The 21,085-nt window shown below is 43.4% G+C and overlaps 1 protein-coding gene across 9 annotated transcripts in view; it reads left to right on the forward strand.

Annotated features, from left to right (window-relative positions):
- Positions 1-16,294, forward strand: part of Dock4 (dedicator of cytokinesis 4) — a 400,918-nt gene extending 384,624 nt beyond the window's left edge. For 2 of the 9 annotated variants that reach the window (XM_006515085.3, XM_006515086.3), the window contains 9 exons: positions 1,634-1,753; positions 2,063-2,184; positions 2,535-2,655; positions 3,796-3,877; positions 4,041-4,150; positions 6,050-6,122; positions 7,861-7,974; positions 10,657-10,724; positions 13,630-16,294. In XM_006515085.3, coding sequence (XP_006515148.1) covers positions 1,634-1,753; positions 2,063-2,184; positions 2,535-2,655; positions 3,796-3,877; positions 4,041-4,150; positions 6,050-6,122; positions 7,861-7,974; positions 10,657-10,724; positions 13,630-14,085 — 1,266 coding nt within the window. In that variant the 3' untranslated portion in view covers positions 14,086-16,294. The remainder of the gene's footprint in view (positions 1-1,633; positions 1,754-2,062; positions 2,185-2,534; positions 2,656-3,795; positions 3,878-4,040; positions 4,151-6,049; positions 6,123-7,860; positions 7,975-10,656; positions 10,725-13,629) is intronic. The other 7 variants (XM_006515088.3, XM_030246698.1, XM_006515087.3 and 4 more) reach the window with 7 other exon arrangements.
- Positions 16,295-21,085: the final 4,791 nt, after the last annotated feature.

Consider the following 21,085-nt stretch of genomic DNA (forward strand, 5'->3'; position numbering starts at 1 on the left):
GTTAATAAGTTTCCAGTGTGATTATGGGCAGGATGTAGGTACAAGATTGCATAAAAACCCTAACCTTGGTCGATATCATAAGGACTCTTTGAGCATCAGTCAGAGTATCACCTCTCATAAGTGGTCTCCTTTTTTTGTTTTTTGGGGGGATTGGCCTGAATAAGTTCTTTCTCCAGAATTAAAACAGTAGCTCAGAAGTGAAGATACTTTTCAAGAAAATAAAATTAGAAAGACTTCACTATGTCATGCCTGGTATTGTTTATGGGACCCTATGGAAAGAGCTACCTGTGGCCTGGAAATGTGAGGTCTCTGCTGTAGAACAGCTGAAACAAACACCTGTCATGTAACCTTGGGCATGACACATCATTTCTATGGGACCATTAGGAGTTAGACTGGAAAGGCCACCATCCTTCTTGGACCTCTGTCTGGTTGGCATAGAAATATCTTCAGTAGATATATCCAGCAGCCTGATCTTACAGGAGTTGCCTCAATTGAGGAGAGCCACTTGGCCTATGGTCATTGTCTTCTCAATGGCCCACGTCTAAGACTCGGGGAACCTGGCCATTTGGGTCCAACACAGGAGAGCCTTGAAAGCCTAATAAGGTCCCAAAGAGGGCTTAGTAGTGTTGATCAGCTTGCTATATAGCACATCTTTCTCTGTAGAGCCCTGCTTCTGCTTGACCCGCAGGCCAAGCTCCCTGCAATGGACTTCCTGATCCCCATGCTGGAGTCTATTCCCTGATGGACCCAAGTAAAATTATCCCGAGCAAATGAAAGGTGACCCAACAGCTATTTAAAATGAAGAAGGCCAGCAGTTGCTGTAGTGAGTCACAACTCTTGGGTCCCTCCTATCTCCCATCTCACAGGCTGTCGCTCCCTTTGTGTGTCAGATACACTCCACTCTTTCCTCCATATTCATTTCATAGGGCTTTTCTCCTTGGAATGAATGCATTGGCAGGGCTAGGCATCCAGAGGAGAAGATGCTGCAGCCCCAGCTCACCCCAGCTCAGTTTACTAAGATGCAGAAGATTGCTGTCATACAAAACCCAAGAAACCACACACAATATTGATAGTTGAACAAAGGAAAGTTTAATGTTTATCTTCATTTCCTTTTCTTTGAAACAGGATTCCTTGTATATTATAGTAACTAAACGAGAATAATCGTTTTAAAGAAAAATGAAAAGCCTAGCAACTGCTACAGAGTTCCTGCTCAATTTTTTTTTTCTTTCTCCCCTAGAAAATGTTGCCAAGCTCAGGATTGGGAGTCTGTTGCAGGAGAGAAGGTGTCATCCTAAGAAAGATTTGCTTGACCCTCCAAACAGGAAACAGCTTCTGCCCCATTCCCTGCCTCACCCTAGGAAGGGGATGAGGGGGCCAGGGACCCATAGCCACTAAAGAGGATTATCATTAAAGAGATCCTTAGGGAAGGTGAAGTAGGGAAGTCAAGTTCGGGGAGTCCAGACAGACCCAAATTCAAATCCCCACTTAGGATTTGTTTGATCCTGTGACCTTCCTGTAAAGTAACTGTTGTTCCCATTCATCAGTGTAGCTGCTCAGAGAGATGTATGGTCTACAGCAAGCATCCATGAGAAGTAGATACTAATGCAGTCTTTCCCTTCTGTTTGTTATCAAGGCACAGATTCTGGAATTTGGGCTGGCCGTGCACGAGAAGTTTGTACCTCAAGATATGAGACCCCTTCACAAAAAACTGGTGGACCAGTTCTTTGTGATGAAATCGAGCTTTGGGATACAGGTGCGTGCAGAACGCCATGGTAGGGCAATCTAAGCACGGCCATTGCTGTTTGTGAGTCTGTGGATGCAGTATCTATCCAACAGTGACATCTTTTGGTTCTTCTGCCACACTGCAGCATTTGCCAGGGAGCTTCTACTACTACAGTGACGTTCCTGCTGCTTATGAAACAAATGTCCGTAGCAGAGGCTCAATAATACTGGCATTTGTAATTGGTCCCTAGGTAGATTCCATGATGTTGAGGATGTCTGTTTAGTAGGTTGAAGCGCCTCATCAGTTGCTCTAATCACATACCCTTTACCTCATCTTCAGGAGTTCCCTGCTTGTATCCAGGCCAGCCCTGTCCATTTTCCCAATGGAAGCCCTCGTGTGTGTAGAAACTCAGCCCCTGCTTCCATGAGTCCAGATGGTACCAGGGTAATCCCTAGACGCAGGTAAGTCGTATTTTGAATTACCTTACAATTTGCCAGCCCTGCAAGATGATCTGGAATGGTTCTCTCATTCTTTATGGTACAATTTGTCAAATTCTCTATTTCTTAATGAAATAATTAAGCCAAGAGGCAGCTGCAGACATCTGCCCCTGGTAAAAACAGTGACAGCATGAGAAATAAATAAACTCAAACATTCTATTATATCACAGCAAACAGGAGAAAACAAAATGAGATGTGTCTTTTTCCCCCTTCGGTTTTATGCCATGCCAGCATGTGATAAAATACAGTTCCAAGGCTGAGTTAACAACTAACTGGGTTTTGTTGTTGTTGTTGTTGTTTCTCTCCTGAAACAGCCCATTAAGTTACCCAGCTGTCAACCGGTATTCCTCGTCCTCGCTGTCCTCACAGGCCTCTGCTGAAGTAAGCAATATTACAGGGCAATCAGAAAGCTCTGATGAAGTCTTTAACATGCAGGTACTTCATTAGCTTTTTGTCTGCTTATGTCTATTTCCGTTTCTGTCTGCATCATGAGAGTGTCTGTCCATCCCGCTGGGCTCATGAACAGACCTTCGAGCAAGAACTTGACCTAAGGACCAACCTTTTAAGATCTCTCAGTATCGATTTGTTGGCCTTTGGAATCCACAAAGATGTGTCTCTCCAAAATGCCCATCGCTTTAAGAACATATAAGTAACCAATTACAAAGACCAGGCAGGCTGCCCCGGCTTAGCTTTCAGATTGATCTTGGTAGTTCTTTGCTTTCTGGGTCCTGGGTTCTTGGATCAAATTGACATACTCTAGCTGCCTCCTACTGTTCTCTAGTAACTCTTTATGAGTTCCCTTGTGGCTTGAAGCCCCAGTATAAAATTTGCATAGTTATATAAGAAAATTTTCTGTAATAAAAAAATGGAAGAAAATGCATAGTTTTGTAGGTATTTTAGAACTCATGGGAGTCTTCAAGCATTTTATTTTGTGGTAGTAAAATAAGCCTAGTACTGTCTTTGGAAACAGCCACAATGTGACTCCCAGTGTATGCTTTGAACAGAGTTTTGAAGCCAAGGAGAAGGCAGATTGTGTGCCTTTTAGAAACACTCACCTGGGCCAGCTAGATGGCTTAGTGGGCAAAACACTTGTCACCAAGCATATACAGTAAAAGGAAAGAACTAACTCAAGTTCTCTGCAGGCTGTCTGTCCTCTGACCTCCCCTTGCATGCCATGCACACATGCAATCACACACATGCTGTGGCACATATATGCTCCCCGTCAATCAATAAATGAAAATTAGAAATACTTCCCTATGTATGTCCCCAAGACTAGAAGTATTTCTCTTTATACTACAGGGAGGGAAGGCTACTGACGGGGTTGGGGACTAGAGCTGAAACTACTACATGTGTGTTCCTTCCTTCAGCAATAGTGGAACTCTCAGGCCTGATTAAGCCAGGCCACCTTCATGGTTGGTCTGAATCCCTAAGACTTTGCTCTGTTTCTAAGTGGCCTTTGGGGTTTCCGTTTTTCTTTTTGCTAATTTGAAAACGAAATGAATGTTGGTGTCTTGCTTCAAATGTCGTGAATGAAAGCTCCTAGCCATGTATGACAGTAGTGCCCTGTGTTTCCAGCCCAGTCCGTCTACCTCAAGCCTGAGTTCCACTCACTCTGCTTCACCTAATGTGACCAGTTCTGCTCCGTCGAGTGCCAGAGGTTAGTGCCGAGTTGGGGATGTCCTGTCTGGCGCCCTGAGATGTTTCCAGGCCCTGGGAACTGTGGCTTCAGTGGCCCATATTGTAGGCAGCTGCCACACCACTCTGGCTTTCACTAAGGCCCCACAGGCTAGCTCACTGATAATGTCTGTTTCTCTTCCCAGCTTCGCCTTTGTTGTCTGACAAACACAAACATTCCAGAGAAAACTCTTGCCTGTCCCCAAGAGATAGACCGTGCAGTGCCATTTACCCAACACCCGTGGAGCCTTCTCAGGTACTCTCCTGTGGGGGAATCAGAGGCTAGAGAATGGGAGAGTGTGGGATTGTGTGTGAATCTCTTTGGACTCATACAGTGCCTGCCAAAAGCAACCAGTGACAAGGCCAGTTGGAAGAAGACTCTTGTCAGTCCACCTCTGGTCTCTGCCCATTGTTTGGAGCACCATCTGACTCATCCTTCTAGAGCGGTGGTTCTTCTTAATCCTGTGACCCTTGAGTATAGTCCCTCATGCTGTGGTGACCCCCGACCATAAAATTACTGTGTTGCTATTTCCTAACTGTAATTTTGCTACTGTTATAAATCCTTCATAACTGTCATTTTGTAAATTTTATGAATCATAATGTAAATATCTGATATGCATGATATCTGATGGTACCCACAGGTTGAGTAGGATATCTGATGTGACCCACAATAGGGCCAGGATCCATAGATTAAAGAACCACTGTTCTAGAGGGATATCTGGGTCACAGCCCTGACAGTGAAACTGAGAGGGACTGCCTGGCCCTTGATCTCAACCTGGTTCATGGCTGCTACAACAACATTCCAAGGAAAAGCCAGTGAATAAACCATCTGTGTGTGTGTTTGCATGTGTATGAGTAGAAGTCTGGGGAGGGAAGAACAACTGAATTTAGGGGAAGACTCCTGCTTCTGCCCAGACCTTCCTGTTTGTCCATAGCTATTGGGAAGAGCTGCAGCTGACTCCTTTCCCCAAGAATGTAGGTGCAATCTGTTTGCCTTTGCCATTGATCTTCCATGGATTACCAGGAAAGGGGCTGTGTCCTGGAGATGTCATACGAGCTAGGGAATGTGGTTCCGCCGGTCACTCAAACCTCGCTTTCAAAAACCTGAGTGAGCATGGGCCACAGGCCCAGTCCAGGGGCAACGTATGTGCATTGGAGGGTGGGTACGAAGTTGAAGATTCGTGTTGTATCCCTGAGTTTTTTTCACAGTTTATTTGGGACTAATTTTAAGAGCAGAGAAAACTCCTTGTTTCTGCTCCAGCTAATTTCTCTGTTTTTCTACACCATCCTGGCAGAAGTCTGTAGCTGCATCTGGAATTGGATGAGAGCGAGTGGGATTTGGCTTGATTGGTTTATCTTTGCTGATTGTGTGATCTTCCCGAAAGGCCCAGGATACCTCCTCTGCGCAGCACTGATGTCTTGCAGAAATGATTTCTGAGTGCGTTTGCCTGAACCAGCTAACCAATTTTATTTCCCGTTGTCACTGGCATTGCAAGGGGATTTCAGTTTGTTTCATCTGCTCTAAGAGATCATGTGCCAGCATGGGAAACTCTGAAAGGCTTCCTTGATTAGTCCTGAGTTATCTGTCTTGGGTAAAATTTGAATCAGTATATATGTTACCAAAATTATAATAATGTATAATGCTGTAGGTTTCCACTTTTTCTTTTCATGAGTTAGGTAGAGCTATGTAATATTGGTAATTTTGTAGGTTAAAATTATAGAATATTCATTAGCTCATTTTTGTCTATTATAGTATTTGAACTATAAGTTTGTCTATATAGTAGGTTTTTAAATTAATATTTCTCCTTTCATTCTTATTCATGTCATACTGCCAGTCTAGCAGTATACACTTGTAAAGAACATCATACCTAGCGAATTCTTACTATTAATTTTCCCTATGTTTATTATGAGTAATTATTTACCATTTATATTTAATGTAAAACACCATTTCTTATTATGTTTCTTTCAGAAAACCTAAGACTCTGTTTCCCCTTTTCTCCTTAAATAGAGTTTAATTATTTGTTCCTAGGCTCATTATACCATATAGAAAATGTTTTGAGCAAAGAGTTTCATAAGGAGATAACCATCTCATTTTCTAAAAGGCATCCTACCTCAGCATATTATATCATAAAAATGGACTCTTCTCCCTTTCCAGAGGATGCTGTTTAATCATATTGGAGATGGGGCCTTGCCTCGAAGTGACCCCAACCTTTCTGCACCTGAGAAAGGTGGGTACCAGTCATCCACCCCTTGTAGGTCCTAGAATGTGTCAGGGTTTGTTGTGTCCTCATTTCCCCCAGTCTTCTGTGTGCCGTGTGGCAGGTAGAGCTCTAGACTGTTAATGATCAGGGTGAGTGTGATCTTTAGGCAATTAGTGAAAGGCAGTTTATCATGATCCATTCTCCATAAACTCCTAAGCTCTGAGCAAATTAGAAGCTCCTTTGTGTAATGGCTTTCTGTTGTTCAGCGAGCCCAGGCCAAGCCTGCTCTCCCTGAAGCAAAGTTGCCAATTAAGCCACTAGTTCACACAATGAAAGTAGCTACTCCTCAGATTGATTCCACAGACCCCATCCATTGTCTCCTTCACAAAGCTCATATTCAGCCAGCTCAACTGTTGTTGGTGGTCACTCACACAGGCTCTTGTACCATTAAATGCCATGCAAGCATTGCGATCAGACGCATAATGGAGTGGGGCCCGCCTCAAGGTCAAGCACACACAAATAAGATGCACACACCAAATGCATGCATAGAGCTAAGAAGCCAATTAGCAACACACAGACCAGGAAGAGCAGATTAAATGTCGCTTCCTCCACTGTGGGTGCAGGGACTTGCAAAGTCACCCGTTTGCCTCTCAGGGTCAGGCCTCAAAAATAGCAGTCTCGCAGGCTAATGAATCAAGACTCACTAATGAAATGTCCCAGTAAAGTGCACTTTAATTGCCCCCATTAAGAACTAGGCTGTATTACCATTTTGGTACACTGATAGATTAACATTAAAACTTCCCAAAGGGAGATGAAAATTAGTGAGGGCCTAGCCAAAATTATTTTAAAGCATGGAATTAGCTTTAATGTTGTAAGTCAAGCATTGATCTTCACCAGGAGAAACTAGGGATGTGCTGTTATTTTTACCAACTTTACTAAAGAAAACTACCCAGCAAATATAAAAGAAATAGAGAAAAAAAAATAATGTTTAAAATATTTCCACCCCATTAAATCAAAGCAGTAACTTGGAGGAATAAAACGTGGCAATTCTCACTGCGTCCGTCAGATGGCAGTATCTGCACGGGAAGCAAGCGGGAACGCTGGTTTTACTATTAGAAACTTCATTGTGGAGTGTTTCATAACCTTGTGTGTCCTGCCCTGCTTCCTAGCAGAGCTGTCTATATTCCTACACCGTGATGCCTGGAGCAGATGGATTGCAAAGTAACAATGACGTTATCAGCAGTCCAAGTGGTTTTCTCAGGACTTACTTAGTGTAATCTGTCCATTTGGAACTCATCCTTTCCTGACAGGACTGGTCAGTGTGGCACCCTCAACCCTGTCCTTGGTACTTCTGCCACACAGTTGAAATAAGAGAGTGCCCTTTGCCTCATCACCTCCTTTAGATGGCCATTTGTTCAGACATTTCTACAAATAGGCTGATGACTATATTTTCCATCTATTTCTCAGCATCTAAACACATTTGGAATTCTCAGCAGGTTGCTACTCCCTGGCATAGAGATTTGCAGTTCTGTTTGACAGCTTGAGGGAAATAAAGAGACCTGCTGTTACTCAATTAAATGTCAGCTCTGTTAGGTAACCAATTAGAGAGAGGTTTAATATTGGGGAAGTGTCCTGCTTGGTTACTGCTTAAGGTTTTGTGGTCTTTTTGACTACGTTCTGGATAATTCTGCCAGACTCCTAAGATCTCAAGCATTTGAAAGGCAAAGCTGGCTCTTGTGTGTTTAGCTGTGTTATTCCCTTCCAGCTGTGAATCCCACCCCTAGCAGCTGGAGCCTGGACAGTGGGAAAGAAGCCAAGAACATGTCGGACAGTGGGAAACTTATCTCTCCCCCTGTCCCTCCAAGGCCCACACAGACTGGTGGGTATTTGAAGCATTTGAATAATCACTTTCATATAATAAGTATATTGAGCATTTCAGTTTGCTAGCAACATCATTTGCCTCTAGTTGGCTCCTCCTTTCCCTGTTCTTCTGCCATACAGTCAGACAACAGTCCCTTCTAATAAGCCCCTCGGAAGAATTTGAGCATGCCATCTTCTTCCTGGCTCCATGTTCAACCCTTGTTGCTTGATGGGCCACTGGCCTCTGCCCTTCGCTTGCACTGATCTCTGCTAACTCGGCCGCTTTCTATAATCTTCCCCGATGACATCAATGTTTCAGCTGACTCGAGAGCCAACCCTCAGTGGCTTTGAGGAGCCTCTGACACCTTGAGTTATCTGCTGCTCTCAGAGCTCTGTTTCCGGCAGTGGTGTTGCTCAAAGGGCTAAAGCGTGGACCTGCATCTCTTGTAACTGTGGCTCACGAAGCACATCCTAACGTACGTCTAGCCTCAGGTCTTCTGAGCCAGTAGATTATGTTCCTGAAATGAGGCTGGGGCCAGCATTTTACCAGGCCATTTGTGGGCTGCTTCTGCTCACTAACATCTGAGTGCTGAAAATGGTTGGGAAACTTCCAGCCTGGCCCTGGGTCCCCAGAGAATCACAGACAGAAGCAGAGCTGGCTTTCATGAGCTTCTGTTGGGAAAAGGCCAACTTTCCCTCTGAACATACACCACTTGCTTGGTGACTTGCATGCGGAGCAGTTTTAAGAGAAGCTTGAACTGACTGCCTTTTCCAGTAACCAGATCTTGTCAGCACTTTCCTACATCGCTGGAGCTTTCCAGGTATAGCCGGCCTAAGAACCAAAGAAAATGTGGTACCATTTCCTCAGCAGAGTGCCCTAGTCTGAGCACTCGGTGTCACTTGCTACATCGTAGCTTCTCATCCTTTGAATAGTTTCTGCAGGGTCAGAATGAGGGATGAATTTAATCCTCTTGATCGGTATTAGTATATCGGTCTGATTGTAGAAATGAGGGCCCATCAGCCAAATCATTTGTATTTCTTTGCTGATCCATGTACATTCAGACAGTCTCGTTATTTAAAGGCTTGGTTGTGCCCGTGAATATGGGAACTTGAAAGGTATTTTTAAGGGAAAATAAGATTGATAGTTCTTACAAAGGAATAAATATTATCAGTGCTAGCTGGGCGTCTGAGACAAAAAGAAGCTGGTGGGTCTATTTTAGGCTTATAGAAAGTACATTTCCAGAAAAATAGCTCGGAGAAAGAGCACTAGGTGCCAGGCCTGCACCATGTCTAAGACCAAGTCAAGTACACAGGAGGCCTTGACCTCAGTGACAGTAGTGGCAGATGTGGCCGATTTCTCTGTACATATGTGGTTTTCTTCCTAGTCAGCACTCACAACGTGTGGGAACAGAAGTAGGAGCTGGCTTGTGTAGATGAGACCTCCCAACCCCGCAGTGTGATAATGGACCACCCTCTGTGGTCTCTTAGGGCTCAGCACAGCTGGGCAACCCTTCTCCTCCCACATAGATTGGTAGGGCTGCTGTCCCTTCTGTACTGATTGCTTTCATGGTCTGTCCTGATGTCATCATCTGTGGTCAGTGTTGTGGGGCTGTGCAACTGTCTGTCTTTCTTCCTTTCAGCCTTTCGGTAGGTTTTTATGAGTTCTAGACCTCAGTGTGATGGCTGGAAGAGTGGCAGGAAATCACAGAGGGACAGAGCTCACATTCGCCAAAATCACTCTGTGTGGAAGTGGGAAGGACGGCTTGGCCTCGCCCCGTCGACTGGGTCACAAGCTGTTTTTATGCTATGCAGTTACAGTCTAGAAACAAGACGTGATCTGTAAGCACACAAAAGAGCACATGCCACACATGCTGGGTCCCTGGCATCAGACCTGAAAACCCCAGAGAAGCAGAAGTCACTCTTGCCATGATGGTGATATCTCAAATTCCCCACCCAGCGGACTGAGGGAAGGCCTATGGACAGGCATTAGAGAAGAAATGGGAAGCTTATCTCCCTTTGTACTGATGTGGACAAGCTTTCTGTCTGCACTGGGAATGTTGGGAGGTGAGGTGAAAGGGAAGGGTTACTGAACATCCCTATAGGCCTGCTCTAGGCTGCCTGCAGGGCCTTGGTCTTCCCTGTTCAGGCCAAAGACAGAAGGTGTCTCCCAACGACTCCTAGCACTTTCCCCCAGGAGCATTTTATGAGATCAAGCAGTTGAGTGATGAAAGGCATCTGGACTTGGAGGTTTAGAAAGGATTTGAGAGCCAAGCGTGGCAGCACAGACACATAACCTAAGCACTTAGGAGGTGTCAGGAGACTAAGGAATTCATGGCCATCCACAGCCGTGTATGGAGCTCAAGTCTAGCTTTGACTACATGAAGCCTTATCAGCAGAAAAAGAACGGAAAGGAAAGAAAAAAAGGCCATTGGAGCTGTTTGGGGCCATACCCTTCTAGTCAAAGCATCATATGTGTACAGCAGTAACTTTTTCACTAACTGGCCAATGTCTTGATGGCACCATCTTCTACAAGGAATCTATTCTAGAGAGCCATTGTGTAGTTTGTCCTCTCCATTTTCCTCTTCCCTTGCTGAGAAGATCCTTATCCACTAATACATCTGCCTGGGCTTGGACACATAGAGGGCATATGCAGCCAGCCCTCTGGTTTTTCTTAGTTAAAATGTTCTTTCTCCATCTACAGCTTCGCCAGCAAGACACACCACATCAGTGTCCCCCTCGCCTGCTGGACGTTCTCCATTGAAGGTACAGGTCTGTCATTAGACTGGATCCAAAGATCGGCCCTGGTTCCTTTTTCTTAAAACCTTGTCCTAAGCTCATCAAAAGGTGCTTTCATTCCTACAGACAAGGTCATATTAAGAAGGGGGTTGGGGGCAAGAAAACAGCGCTGCTTTTCCCCTTGCAGAGATTTACCCAAGAACACAGATCTCGTGGGCTACGTTTTGTTTTCTATTGTTTGTTTTGTTGTTTAGTAGTAGGAGGATGCGCAGCTTAATTCTCCATATTTTGGCAATGAGAACATAACAAACTATAGTCAACACATTTAAAGCACATTAAACATACATGTGTACGCCTACATTGAAAAACGCCCGTAATCAAGGTCTACTAAATGCTCTTCTGGAAGTTTTGGGGCTTTATCATCAACCTCATTCATTTTGGCAAAGCCAAACCCAACTTTCTCTCTCAATACTTTGCATTAAAGATACTCCACATTACAAACATATACTGAATTATAGAGGACATGGTGGCATAAATGGGAAAAAAAAAACCACAGAGAACAAGCTAGCCACCTTAAGGGTCACATGTGTGACATGTAAATGCAGGCTATTTAACATCTCTAAGCCTACAAATCCCTCAGGAAGATCAAGAACAATATTCAGTCAGACTGGCCACAAGGCTTTTCAGCACACTGGAGAAGGGTTGTGAGAAGCGCAGCCCCGGGAGCAGACAGGAGGCTGGAGGGAGTGTTGAATGGATGGTTGGCACCGGGTTGACTTAGGTGTCCACACCCTGTGTCCTCTGTGTAGATAACACAGTGCTAGCTGAGATGAAAGACAAATTGGTCTCCACAAACACTTCGGAACAGGTTGTGACCCACTGTATCTGTGCTGCTCATGACTGTCACCTATGGAAACAGAGAATACCAAAAAGGGGGTGGGGCCTCAAAAAAAAAGTGTGGCTAGGTTTTCATCGCCAGAGTTCCTGTTGTAAAATTTTGCTGGAAGTGCAAATGATTTTCTAGTTTTGCTGTCACTCCGCAGTGCGGCTTTTATTGTGAAGTCCACGTGACAGTGTTTGCTCTGGAAGCCACTGCCTGTCATCATCCTGATGTGAAGAAGGCAGGCAGCATGGCGCTTCTACATCTTTGTGTCTGTACACCCTCAAAGCACTCACTCCCACACATTGTGATGGAGTTATCGCCTGTGTTTCTCAATTCCATTATGCAGAGTTGAAATACGGCAGTAAGTGTTGGCGATTAAACTCTTACAGAAGAAAGGCAGCCTTAGTGGAAAATGCTCAAGTGCTTATTAAATAGCTCAAGTTCGCAAGCTGGTCTGTACTATCCTAAAAGGGACCTGCGTGCATTTGTACTGGCCCAGAGGCAGTCCTTGGATATAACATATCTTTATAAATAGGGCTTGAAGAACAGAGAGAGGGAGAGAAAGGAGAAATATCACCAGATCACACCTTGTGCTGTAACTCCCAGGTTACTTTAGAGGGCACCCTACTCCCAAGTTTCAAGCTTCCCTGTAATTGGAATGCACTTTGGTATCTTATCTGATAGAATTTGGGGTGTGCCTAAGCACCCAATGCATTAGAACTGACTCTTTACGGAAGACTGAACTTATGTGTCTTATATTGAATGTGTGATGTCTTTTCTGAAAAAGATGTCAGAGAATCTGGATCTCATAATTCACTATGCTTAATTATAGACTCCTATTAAATGAAAGGAGTTGTGCCTACCAGCACTATATCTTTTTAAATGAGAGGTTAGGGGCTGGAGAAGGAACTCGGAATAGTACTTGCCTTGAAAGCACAGGGCCTTAAGTCCAGCCACTCTGAACCCTTGTGAAAAAGCAGACACACTACCCATGTAGATGTGGTGGTGTGTACTGCCCAGCCCAGTACTGGGAATAGGGAAAGGAGGTACCTCAGGGCTCACTGGCCAGCAGCTCCAAGCCACCGGGAAACCTGGTCTTAGAAAAACAAGGTCGGTAGCTCCTGAGGGATGATACCCAAGGTTGACTTCTGACTTCGACTTGTACCTGCATACACACACACACACACACATACCACAGCGGGGCAGCCATCAAGTTAAAGTTAGCCTAGAGTGGCTTGTCTTTAGATCATCTCCATAAGATGTGGGCTCTTTCTGCAGTGTCTAGTTCCTTACGAAATGCCATAAATCTGGGCTTTATGTGGAAATTTTCCTATTTTCAAAAATTAGCAACTAAATTGGGCTTTTTAAAAACGTAGCAGATGAAACAGCTCACAGCTCAGGGGAAAAAAAAATCTAAGTGCTGTCACTTTGCAGCTTTGGCTCCAATGTCTAGGGGCTCCCAGAAGACTCTGTTGTGAGGATTCCCCTACAGTGGGAAGTGTTCCCACTGGCTCCTGAAGCCTGTCTGCCTCCTATCTGGCAGTCATGACCCACGGCCAAGCCACACCCCTGAAGCTCTTTATCCTATTTAAGACAGGGCTGATGGTAGTCTCCACATCCTCTTGCAGTTACTCTCAGGACAGGTTTTTCTAGCAGGTGTTGAGGTGAACTTGGCAAATGGGGGTGGGGTCTGGCAGATAAGCATCTGGGGGTGTATTTTCAGTACTGCAGATGGCAATGCTTAAATTTAAATCTGATCTTTGTCTTAGCTTAGACTACCATAAGCTGCCACAGGCTGGGTGGTATAGTTGATATACTTTCCCTCCTTCCTGGAGGCTAGAGGTGTTAGCAGATTTGAGTTGTCTATATCTCCTCTCTAGGGCTTACTGATGGCTACCTGTTCTCAGTAGGCTCACGTGGTCTTTGTTGGCTTAAGGATTCCCCTATAAATCCAAGTTTGTCTTCATAAAGAGCCAGTCAGTCAAGTGCGGGTTTGGTGAAACATTTCTAACATCTGTCTCTTTTCTCGCATGACCCCAACTCTGGTGGGAGCAGGGCTCCGTACAGTCCTTCACCCCATCTCCAGTGGAGTACAACTCCCCAGGACTGAGTTCAAATTCCCCAGTCTTGTCCGGCAGCTACAGCAGTGGGATTTCCTCGCTTAGCCGGTGTAGCACGTCGGAAACCTCGGGCTTTGAAAACCAAGCCAATGAACAGTCAGTGCCTGTGCCGGTGCCGGTGCCGGTGCCGGTGCCCGTGCCCAGCTTCAGCGGGTCGGAGGAACCTGTACGCAAGGAGAGCAAAACCCCACCCCCCTACAGTGTCTACGAGCGGACTCTGCGGCGCCCTGTCCCGCTACCTCACAGCCTCTCCATCCCTGTCACCTCTGAGCCACCTGCTCTGCCCCCCAAGCCCTTGGCTGCGCGGTCCAGCCACCTGGAGAATGGGACCCGTAGGACTGAGCCTGGCCCTAGGCCCAGGCCCCTGCCCCGTAAGGTGTCTCAGCTATAAGTCACTTTTCTATGTACCTGCGATGAATTCTTTGCCGTTTACAAGATAAGTCTGATGAGAAGACATTTAGTGTAGGCACTTTAAATCTCTTACTCAGACCTTTCTTTAAATGAATGGAGTTAAATTTGCTTATTAATATAATGTTGCACAATATTAAAAGTTACTGATCTAAAACGCCAGATGTTACATGAAATATGGGGCTGAGTCTCATTAAAACGTTTCTCATTTGAAAGTGGTAAATTGTGAAAAAGACTCCTTTTGTACCTTTTTATGTTCACCTTTTTTATGTAGTTTAATCTTAAAACCAATACGATATTGTCAAGCAATAGAATGCGTGATAATGTTGTATACCTTTTATTCTGAATACTTGATACTCTGAGAAAGCTGATCATGTCTGGGCACATACTAACACAACGGCCATTTCTTGAGACTTCAGGAAAGAAGGTGAAGACCTCAGCTCTCCCCTTGAGCAGAATGTTGAGCTCCTATCTTCAGATTTAAAGGCTAAAGCAGGCTGGTTGGTTGGAGTAGATACTTAAGGGTTTCAAGGATTGGGAACGGAAGTTGTTTTGTTCTTTAAACAAAATACTTCTTTGACATCTGACAGCTGTCTCCATCCTTAACTCTGCTTTGTGAACGGTTGCTGAATCTTTAAGCATCCTGACACCATGCTATCTACTGCATTACTTTTCAAGGTGCAATTTGCTTTCGGAGTTCCAATCAGCTAGATTAAGCAAGAGACCCCAGGAGAAGTGTTTACTTGAATTTTGTGCTTCCTTACTTGATAACTTCCTACACAAAACGTGTCACTGATAAAGAGCAGGTGTTCAAGGTTTAAATAGGCACAAATTACTGTGTCCCATTAACTAGGATTCGGGAATCAATACAGGACAGTATTAAATCAATAGTGTGAAGGAAGACAAAACCTTAGTGAAAATATATTAACATGATTGAATGGTGAAAGGACTTTGAAAAGGTGAGGGCATTAACTTTGAATCCTGCATAAAATAAAGAATTCTTCAAACTCTCCCTTCTTCCCAGGAGAGCTGAGTGTCTCTGCTCGCTTGTCCTGTGGTCCTTTTTCTGGGGAAGAGGATTGTGGACCATTCTAGCATGGATACAGCAGCATAGCATTAGGTGGAGGTAGAGTAGACATGATGGCACAGTTGTAGGAGGGTGAAAAAGCACCTTGTATGTAGTAATGTATTTTTTTAATCTTTGTCTTTTCCTTTTACTGACTGTTTATAACACTCAATTGACAATAGATATGAACTGTATTTTAAACCATGCTGTTAAATATTTTCCCTCTTTTGTTGGGAAGCTCATCTTAGTTTAGTTGTGTTTGTTTTTGTTGCTAGCTTACCTGGAAGGCAGTGACCACTTTTTTATATTCTCTTAATGAAACCATTCAGCAGGTATATGCTGTTGAGGCTGGTTATAGAGGTTTTCTATAATAAATGTTCAAGTATTTTTGTACATAACTGGTTAATTTTAATAAGAGATACCATTATGTGTAAAAAAAAAAGTAAAAAGCAAACAGTTGTGGATGCAGTATGATTGTTATAATTATGCCAAATACTTTATGTATGGAAAATATTTGTACATATGTGCTTTTAACAATAATTCTGCCATATTGACTTTACAATTTTGAATGTCAGAAAATTAATATATGTAAAAATATTTATGTTTAGTGAAAGTATTCATAATTGAGGAAAGGAACCTATGAATTTTAGCTTTGTATCTTGCAGGTTTTGCAGTTAGAAATTTCTTGAACTAGCGCTTGCATTTGATAATAACACTTTGTGTTTGTAATCACACCCTAAAAAAAAATATATATATATATATATATATATACATACACTTATACATGTATGTAGAAAGCTCCATGTTTCTTTTGCTTTAAAGAAGTAAAATCTTTCCCGTAAGTAAGATGAAAAGCATAAGATAACAAAGCCGCTTTGATTTCCTTTTCCTGTGTAATTTAGTAGATTTCTTGACTAGTGCTTGGGCACACAATAAATCAGTGTTATTTGCTCTTGAAGCCTTTTTTTTTTTTCTTTTTTGGCACTGAATAGTTGACTTTATCATATAAGTGTATTTCTAAAGCAGCTCCATAGCAGAACATTTTAAGAGATTCTGTTAGCTCAGATGTTCATGTTGATTGCTGCAGAATGGTAAATATTAAATAAAGTTATCAGATTAATCTTAATGTTTCTGCCTTTATTCCAGTCATCAGTGTGGCTTTGCTTAGAATAGCGGCTGCACAAATCTCTTGGTCATGAGATCTGTAAACTTCTTTGCCGATCAATCCTATTTCTGTTGCTGTTGGACCCTGAACACATTTATACCACAGAGCACAAAGGTTGGAAAGTTAACGGTGTAAGTGACCATCCTGTGGAGATGATACCATTACCTGGGCAGCCGAACACTAAGGATTTTAACCAGAGCCAATGTAGCCAATCAAGCCATCAAAGTTTGTCTGCATTACAAAGCTCGACACAAAACAGATAGTTGCCAGGTTGACTGCTGCCTTTGCCAGCTGCGACGTGGTCTATCTGCATGCCAGCCCTTTGTATTGCCATTTTACAAAATGATAGGACATGTATTTCATAATTTAAAAAATCCATTGATGGAAAAAATGTCTCTTAACTAAAGTCTGTCTCTTAATTTCATGAGATGGGTTTACATTTGTGTAAGTCAATGACAAACTGCTGTCCTATTAAACACCAAAACACACTAACTACAGCATTTTGGATCCTTTGTGAACATTTTTATTACAACTAAGCCTGCAAGTATTTCTACTCTGTGCACAATTGCAATATGAATAGCTCAGATTCCTACCTAAGTTGGTTTCTGTCTGGTTTGTGGTTGTTACACAGGAGACAACGAGAGTAACAGGTTCCACTGTCTTACTTGATTTCTACACATTGCAGGGTGGTTAATATCAAAATGTGTGAATACTGAAACATGGTCCTAATTTTGTAAGAAAACCATGAGTAGTTTGGGTTTTTGTTTTTTAACCAATGGTTGAGGTCGAGGCTGGGTGTTCTCACATTCTTGGCCTCTTACTCAAAGGGTTAAAGCAAGCACACAAATTTGCATAAATAGCAAGGAAACTTTATTTAAAGCAAAGACATGATAGCAAGGCATTAAGTGAGGATATTAAGGGCCTTGGTTATTGTTTGGGGCTGCCTTTTATGGACTTATAGAATAAGGGTGTGGTGAAAGAGTTCAGTTTTGATTGACACATTAAGTTATATAACCATTCCCTTCGCTTAATGCATCTAATTTTAATCATGTACACCCAGTTATACATAGGTGTAGGATGGTGAGCAGGATTCACAGAGGATAGCTCACTCACCAAGCATGTACCCCAGGCCCATTGTACACTGTCGAGTGCTCGTTTCCCAGACTGATGCCACAAAGGAGAGAGCCTCACCCTCTTCAGTTCTCAGAGGAGCAAGAGCACAATTTAATTTACATTCTGAAGTTTTGTCTAAGGCCTTGATAAAAGATTAAATAAAGATCACACTTAACATCTTTCAGGGTTGGTTTAGTCAAAGCTGGGAGTTTGCCACTAGAATAAGGTGGACAAGGTTCCCAGCCTGAGAACAGTGTTGTGGGAAAAACTAGTGAGGCAGAATTGGAAATACTCAAAGACTAGCATCTAAAGAGAATAGCAGGTGTCAACCTCAGAGGTGCATCTTGAGAAGTGCAGGACCACAGAGAGCTCTGGAGGTAAAGGAAGATGGGGCCCGGGGAGGACCGTGTCCTAAGGATGTCTTTCTCATGTTTGAACTCAATCCTCGTGTCCACTGTGAACCATTGTGAGAATAGCCTGTGTGTTCTGATACCAAGGAAGTACAGAGTAAAGGAAAACGGAGGAATGTGCAAGAGAAAAACTGGGCACACTGTTGGTAGCGTGGAGATGCCCTGTTCTGTCCTTTGCTCTAGTGTCCAACGTTGCAACAGTGTGATTAGGATTCTGAGATGAGGACCAGAGGGTATGCTAATCCTGGCATCTGCATGTACCAGCCTGTCTGCCCTCACCAGCTCCACTTAGCATGCTCCCAGTCAGAAAGTTCTCACAGCCCCACTGGGGAAAGGATATCTGAATATCTATTCAGAAATCACCTCTGACCATCCCTTTCCTTGGAAACCATGAGCTGGGAAGAGTAGACTTGGCATTTGAACCTGAACAAAATTGCAAAATGAGCTTATTCCTGTGTGACCTTCTCTGCAAGATTTCAGTGGACTTCATCCTGGAATTGGCTCCCACAGTTCTTTCTAGACAGAAGTGGGAATTTTCTGCAAGCTAACCCTAACATGAATTTATGTTTCAGTTGGTGAACTGAACTAAAAGACTAAGGGACAGGGTGGGGGGAATTATAGAGGTGTTCTGAGTTCTATAAATCTGAAGACAATTTAGCACTTGATATCTTAAACTATTGGATTGCTGAGAGTTTGATGCCAGCCTGGGCTACATAACAAGTTCCAGGCCAGCCTGGGGTTACACAAGATCCAATCACAAAGACTCAAACAACAAAACATTAGTAACAAGCCTTACAAAAAGGCAACCAATGTGGGAAACAAAGTTAATATGGCCTGTGGCCTGTAGAACTTCCCAATGAAGCTACCATGCTCCATCATGAGCAAAGCATTTCAGAGAGTCTCAAACTTTCAATTGTTGCTTTTTATAAAAAGAGTTTATAGGTCTATGTGTATATACCCCACTCATACAGGGTCTCTGTGCTTGCTTTCTTTCTCTCCCTTTCTCCTCCTCCTCCTCCTTCCTCTCTCTATCTCTCTCTGTCTTAAGCTTCTATCTATGTGTTGATACTAAACTTCTTCCTAAAACTCACTTTCTATGGTCTGTGAATCTTATTCTTTGAAGTTTTGAGACAAGAACTTGAAAGCCACAGTCCCTTGATGGCTTTGATGGCCTTCAACTTTCTAGAGCTGTGCCGGCTAGTTTGTTATCAACTTGACACAAGCTAGAGTTGTCTGAAAGGAAGGAACCTCAGTTGAGGTTCTGACTGTAGGGTATTTTCTTATTTAATGATCAGTGGGGTAGGGCCCAACCTACTGTGCGTGGTGCTACCCCTTGGCTGATGGTCCTGGGTTCTATAAGAAAGTAGGCTGAGTAAGCCAATAAGCAGCCCTTCCATGGTCTCTGCATCAGCACCTGCATCCAGGTTCCTGTGCTCACTGCTTTGATGATGAGCTATTAAGTGGAACTATGAGTGCTGTTGGTCATGGTGTTCCATTACAGCAGTAGTACCCTAAGGCAAGAGCCCTGGTACCCGAAGAAAAGAAAGGTTTCATTATTCTTGGAGTCACATGACTATTCCTCTATCAGCAGTAGCCACTGACTACCAACAGTTTGCCCTTTTTCCTCAGCTCGGAAGCCTATCCTAACATCATCAATATATCTTGTATCTTCTTTTAAAGATTAAATATTAATATGATATACTGCTCCTAGGGATTCTCTTTTTCTGCTAATTTAATATGTGGGAAGAAAATATTGCTGTTATTTCCTAAACTTTGAAAAATGTTAATAAATCAATTAAGTCTTTTGCAGAATCTGTGCTGAGGAAATTGATGGCCTGATAAAAGGAAGTGACAGGGAACATGAAAAGTAATAGCCTTAAAACTTAGGATGACATTTCGAGAAGGTATTTTATTCCACAGGAGAGATTTCTGGGAAGACCCTGGGATCCCTCTGTTCACATTGAGCCCACTAGACGGCCCTCAGATACTGCTCCTAAACCCACCGGACTTTGAAACAGCGAAGCTTAGGGGATGTGGTGTTCATGTCTTTGACAGAGTCGGTCTTCCCTGATCCTTTAACCCTGTCTTGCTTTTGTCCAGCATTCCAGGTTCTAAGGAGAAGCCCCTCTTATTAAATAGTCAACATGTCCACTCTAGATCTTTGGATCCAGAAAACCCAGGATGTCTGCTGGCCTTGGCCCTTACTCTTTAGTTAAAATGCTGCTGGAGGGAGAGATCCACAGCTGTGCTCTAGACCCTAAACTAGCCCCGAATGGACCTTCCTGTCTCTCCTTTCCTCTCCATAAAAGCCCTCTCCCCTGAGCTTGCCTCCCACCCAGGGACTCTGTGATAGAAGAGCTTTCTCATTCCTTTTCCTCCTTAGGATTTTCTCTCAGATCCATTGGACTATCCAATGAAGCAGTGTTCTGCATTAGGCTTCTTGAGAGGAAAAGAGCCAATAAAAAGAATAGGAGCAACAGCAATAAGATGTCCCCAAAGCAGATAAAGGAGCCAGCACAGTGTGAAAGCCAGCAAGGGAGATGGCTCAAGCCCTTAAGAGCACTGACTGCTCTTCTAGAGGTCCTGAGTTCGATTCCCAGCAACTACATGGTGACGTACAAGCATCTGTAATGGGATCTGATGCCCTCTTCTGGTGTGTCTGAAGAGAGCGACAGTGTACTTATATCCGTAAAATAAATATATATTAAAAAAAGAAAAAGATTTGAAGTTTAAAAAAACAAAAAGAAAGAAAGAAAACCAGCAGGCAAAAGGCTTACTTTTCTCTGAGCTGTCACAGAAAGGTGTGGCCCACAGTTGGGGGTTGCAGATGTCTTCCCTCCTTCAATTAAACTGATCAAGAAAACCTCTGGCAGAAATGCTCAACTGTCAGGTGATTCCAAATCCAAGTAGGTTGACAACTAAGATTCACACATTTGTTGTTTATTACAGTAGCTAAATGTGTAAGATGACAGCAGAGGATTGTAGCTAGAACACAGGGAGAGCTGCAGTCTTTGATAGCGCTCTTGGCACTAAAACAGGATAATCATTTTAAAACAGTTTGCCAACATGAATCAAGCGTCATGTTCGTTCTTTGAGCATATAATCTCATCCTGACATTTCTTTCACTATAGCTCTTAAAGTTGTAACAGAAATGCAAAGACAGAAAGGCCAAGGGACAGGCAAGTCAACGTGTTTTCTACGAGCAGGAAGTCCCTTTTGAGGAATAGGA

This window comes from Mus musculus, chromosome 12, assembly GCF_000001635.26.
Source record: "Mus musculus strain C57BL/6J chromosome 12, GRCm38.p6 C57BL/6J".
Lineage (NCBI taxonomy): Eukaryota > Metazoa > Chordata > Mammalia > Rodentia > Muridae > Mus > Mus musculus.